This window comes from Arachis ipaensis, chromosome B03 (genome assembly GCF_000816755.2).
Source record: "Arachis ipaensis cultivar K30076 chromosome B03, Araip1.1, whole genome shotgun sequence".
Classification (NCBI taxonomy): domain Eukaryota; kingdom Viridiplantae; phylum Streptophyta; class Magnoliopsida; order Fabales; family Fabaceae; genus Arachis; species Arachis ipaensis.
Genome location: NC_029787.2, coordinates 113,696,512 through 113,700,454, shown reverse-complemented (window position 1 = coordinate 113,700,454; position 3,943 = coordinate 113,696,512). Strand labels below are relative to the sequence as shown.

The 3,943-nt window shown below is 35.7% G+C and overlaps 1 protein-coding gene across 1 annotated transcript; it reads left to right on the top strand.

Moving 5' to 3' along the window:
- Nucleotides 2,207-3,433, top strand: LOC107630989. The gene is made up of 3 exons (XM_021117401.1): nt 2,207-2,234; nt 2,694-2,873; nt 2,964-3,433. The coding sequence occupies exons 1-3, from the start codon at nt 2,207-2,209 to the stop codon at nt 3,431-3,433; spliced, it is 678 nt and encodes a 225-aa protein (XP_020973060.1).

Sequence of the window (3,943 nt, the reverse complement as noted above, 5' to 3'; positions counted from 1 at the left end):
CCCATCTAGACTGTCAGGAACTATTTCGCCAGAATATTTAGCTAATACTGAAAATATTAACATGCATACAACAAAAAAGTATACCCAGAAGAAATTGAGAACTCCCAAGTCATTAGATAGTAACTTAGAAAGAAAAAAATACGAATGACAATATGCTAAGACAATTTTAAAACTAAACACAAATAAACAATTACCATCTCCTTTGTTGGTAGGTTGGACAGATTTCTTAGAAAGAAGCTTAGTAATTTGCAATTCTATATACTTCATTTTGTCTTGTGATGAAACATCCAACTCAATAGCATGCTTATTTGTAAAGCGCATCAACATAATAAAAAAATATAGTTCATATTGTTTTTATGTAAAATACACTGTTAATATTTGAGTTACTTTTTATATTAGATATTTATTCTTTTACCTTCAATTTAGTAAGTATGTCTTTAGAGTTCTTCCCAGATGCACATATCACAAAAACATATCCAAATTTTTTTCCGTACATTGATCCCCATTCATGAAGTTCCTACAAATAAAGAATGTTAACTTAGCAAAAATTACTGCAGCAAATTTGTTAGCATATATGCAAGGTAGTCAAAATCGCGTGTAAACTCGTGAAAACGCACGATTATACGCTTCTACTTCATCTTTCCGTTGCGCTTCTGCTTCTCGTTCAGAACCACGCTGCTTCGTGTGAAATCGCCGTTCAAAATCGCAGAGTCGCCAGAATCGTAGCTTCTGCTGCGTGGTTGCGTTTCAGGTTGAAGAAGTTCTTTTCCTTGGCCCTGAGCCCCCTGATTGCAGCCCACCCCAACCCAATGGCCCAATCTAAATAGAAGACCATAGAAGAAGAGCCCTAGCAGAGTAACAGTCTCTAATCTCTTAATCTCCCTTACTTTTACAGTTTATCTCCAATTCTCCATGGCCAAAATTTCAAATTTTCACCTCTCTCAAGTCTCAATCTCTGACTCTATCTCTTTTTCCCTATGAAATTTGAATTTTGCGCGACCGGAAACCTCAATTTGGAGCATCGCCGACTCGCCGTGACTCTGTGAGGTTTGCCGCTGGTGTTATTGATTCGAACTGGTGGTGGTTGGACTGCGTGAGGCCGTGAGCATCACTTTGCGATTGCAACACATTGAGACTCTCTGGCTCAGTGGCTCTGCCTCTCTGTCTCTGGCTTTGGAATCTGGATTGGAATCTGGATCGCTGGTCACTGCTCTTCCCCTCCCCTTTGCTGCTAGTTCATCAGGTAAGTTAAGAAGAAGCATATCACTTCCTCACTCTAGTAATATAATTGAACGCTACTTCTGTGGTTCTATGTCAATGGTTGTGGCCTGTTTGATTTGTGTTTGACTAAAACTCTTGAATGGAAATAAGTATGTTTTGTTTTATTATTTTTATTTCTAGATGTAACAATGTTCTCTACCTTTGTGGTGTGCTTGAGGGTGAGAAAATTGATGATGCTGCAGAAGACTAGAATGATAAAATTATCTCATTGTTATAACATAATTAGAGACCTCTTAAATTCAGGTTGTGTATTTATGTGTAGAGATTTGGATCAATATAGGTTACCTATGTTCTGCTTGTTTAGACCTCTTGATTTCTACTGTTTTGAATTTGATTTTTCCTAGTTTGAAAAAGTTGAAGTAATGATCTGATCTGGTCTGGTGCTGCTATGCTTTCTTCTTGAATGTTGCTGCATAGTTGGATAGTCATGTTCTTATTTTTGATAAGATTTGTTAACCATTAATTAATCTTGTTTACTGTCCTGTACTTTTGAATTTCTTATCTCTCTTATTTTGGTGTATATATGTTTGTATACATAAGGGACATTAGATTATGTGCCTGTTGTATAATAATTAAGCATATAGATAAATGTTTAAATTTTATTTGATTCAGGATTTTAAATTCATCAACCATTAGCACATACATATTTTACAATTGGTTGAATTAGATATCCAAGTGATGCTTATATAATCTTTGTTCTCTATCAGATAAAAAAAACTATAACAATAATTAAATAAGTGCTGAGTTATAAAATTCTAGCATGATTAAACCTTTGGCCTTATGTTGATTTACCTCAAGATCTAAGGCATGTATGTGGTGGTATTCTCACTTGAATAAACCCTGACAAGAACAAGATGGCTGGCCTTATTACTTTTCACAACTCAGAAGCCTTGCTCGTGTTATTATTGTACTTCCATTCCAACTGATGCATTTCAATGAATTGCTTATACCAAGTTGCTGAATTGTAATGTGTTCCATCTTCAATTCTTCACCATAAGCAACTATGACAATACTAATAGTTGTGCAGCAATAAGCACTACTACACTATATTGGTGTGGGGTTTTTATGCAATAATATTTATTGAAAAAGGCTATCTGTCTATATATCTATATAACGCATAAATTAAATTTTATGTGTACATTCATTATTTGAGCTTTATGGTTTTGTTGCAATAATATTTATTTCATGCATGTTATAACTATCTATATCTTAACGTCTTCATTATTTGTCACCTATATTATCCCAATAATTTGATAACTATCTATATCTCTGAATTGTTGTTGTGGACTTGTGGCATTGAATATAATTCTTGAATTTTTGTTATGTTGGTATTTTTTGTTTAAATTGGATTGTTAATTTTTTATTGAATTGATTCATTGAATATTTACTATTTTCATTTTTTTTCTGAACAGGAATTGCATCGACTCAAGCTAATGCAAGTGAAAATCTGACTAATATTCCAGCTTCTCAGTCAGGAAGTACAGTTGGAATCGCTAGTAAAAGAAAAGTTTCTAAGAATGCTCTTGGAAGTAGAACTGATGTAGGATGGGAGCACGGGATATCTGTTGGAGAAGATGGAAAGAAGATACAATGTAAATACTATCATAAAACTTTTTCAGGAGGAGTTTATAGATTGAAACACCACTTAGCAGGAACTCAAAAAGATGTTGGGGCTTGTACAGCTGTTAGTGATGAAGTTAAGAAGCAAATGTGGGATGTTGTGAGTGGGTTGCAAGTGAATTTGATGAAGAAAATAAGCATGGGTGGGGCAAGCCCAGGGGAAGCTACTAAAGAAGTTGACACTACCGGTGAAAAAAGAAAGGAAAAAGAACTAGATGGCAACATATTCAAGAAAACCCGCATTAGTACTCAAACAACAATCAACAATATATTTAAGAATAATTTGAGAGAGGAAGTATGTTTAGAGATTAGTGCTTTTTTCTACAACAATGGCATCCCCTTTAATGTTTCAAGGAGCGAGGAATACAGTAGAATGTTTGAGAAAGCTATAAGATATGGACAAGGATTCAAGCCACCATCTTACCATGAATTAAGGGTGCCTCTTTTGAAGAAACACGTGGAGCTTGTTCAACAATCACTAGAGGAACATAGAGCATATTGGAAGCAGGTTGGTTGCATGATGAGCGGATAATTTATACGCTTTTTGGCATTGTTTTTAGTATATTTTTAGTAGAATCTAGTTACTTTTAGGGATGTTTTTAATAGATTTTATGTTAAATTCACATTTCTGGACTTTACTATGAGTTTGTGTGTTTTTCTGTGATTTCAGGTATTTTCTGGCTGAAATTGAGGGACTTGAGCAAAAATCAGATTCAGAGGTTGAAGAAGGACTGCTGATGCTGTTGGATTCTGACCTCCCTGCACTCAAAGTGGATTTTTTGGAGCTACAGAACTCGAAATAGCGCGATTTTAATTGCGTTGGAAAGTAGACATCCAGGGCTTTCCAGCAATGTATAATAGTCCATACTTTGGCCAAGAATAGACGACGTAAACTGGCGTTCAACGCCAGCTTTCTACCCAAATATGGCGTCCAGCGCCAGAAAAGGAGCCAAAACCAGAGTTGAACGCCCAAACTGGCACAAAAGCTGGCGTTCAACTCCAAGAAGGAACTCTACACGTGCAACACTCAGGCTCAGCCCAA

Excerpts from the sequence above, each read along its gene's own strand:
- LOC107630989 (XM_021117401.1), top strand. The coding sequence starts at position 2,207 with ATGCATTTCAATGAATTGCTTATACCAA. Across the intron at positions 2,235-2,693 it reads CAATGAATTGCTTATACCAA|GAATTGCATCGACTCAAGCT; the intron begins GTTGCTGAATTG and ends TTTTCTGAACAG. Across the intron at positions 2,874-2,963 it reads AGATGGAAAGAAGATACAAT|CTGTTAGTGATGAAGTTAAG; the intron begins GTAAATACTATC and ends GGGCTTGTACAG.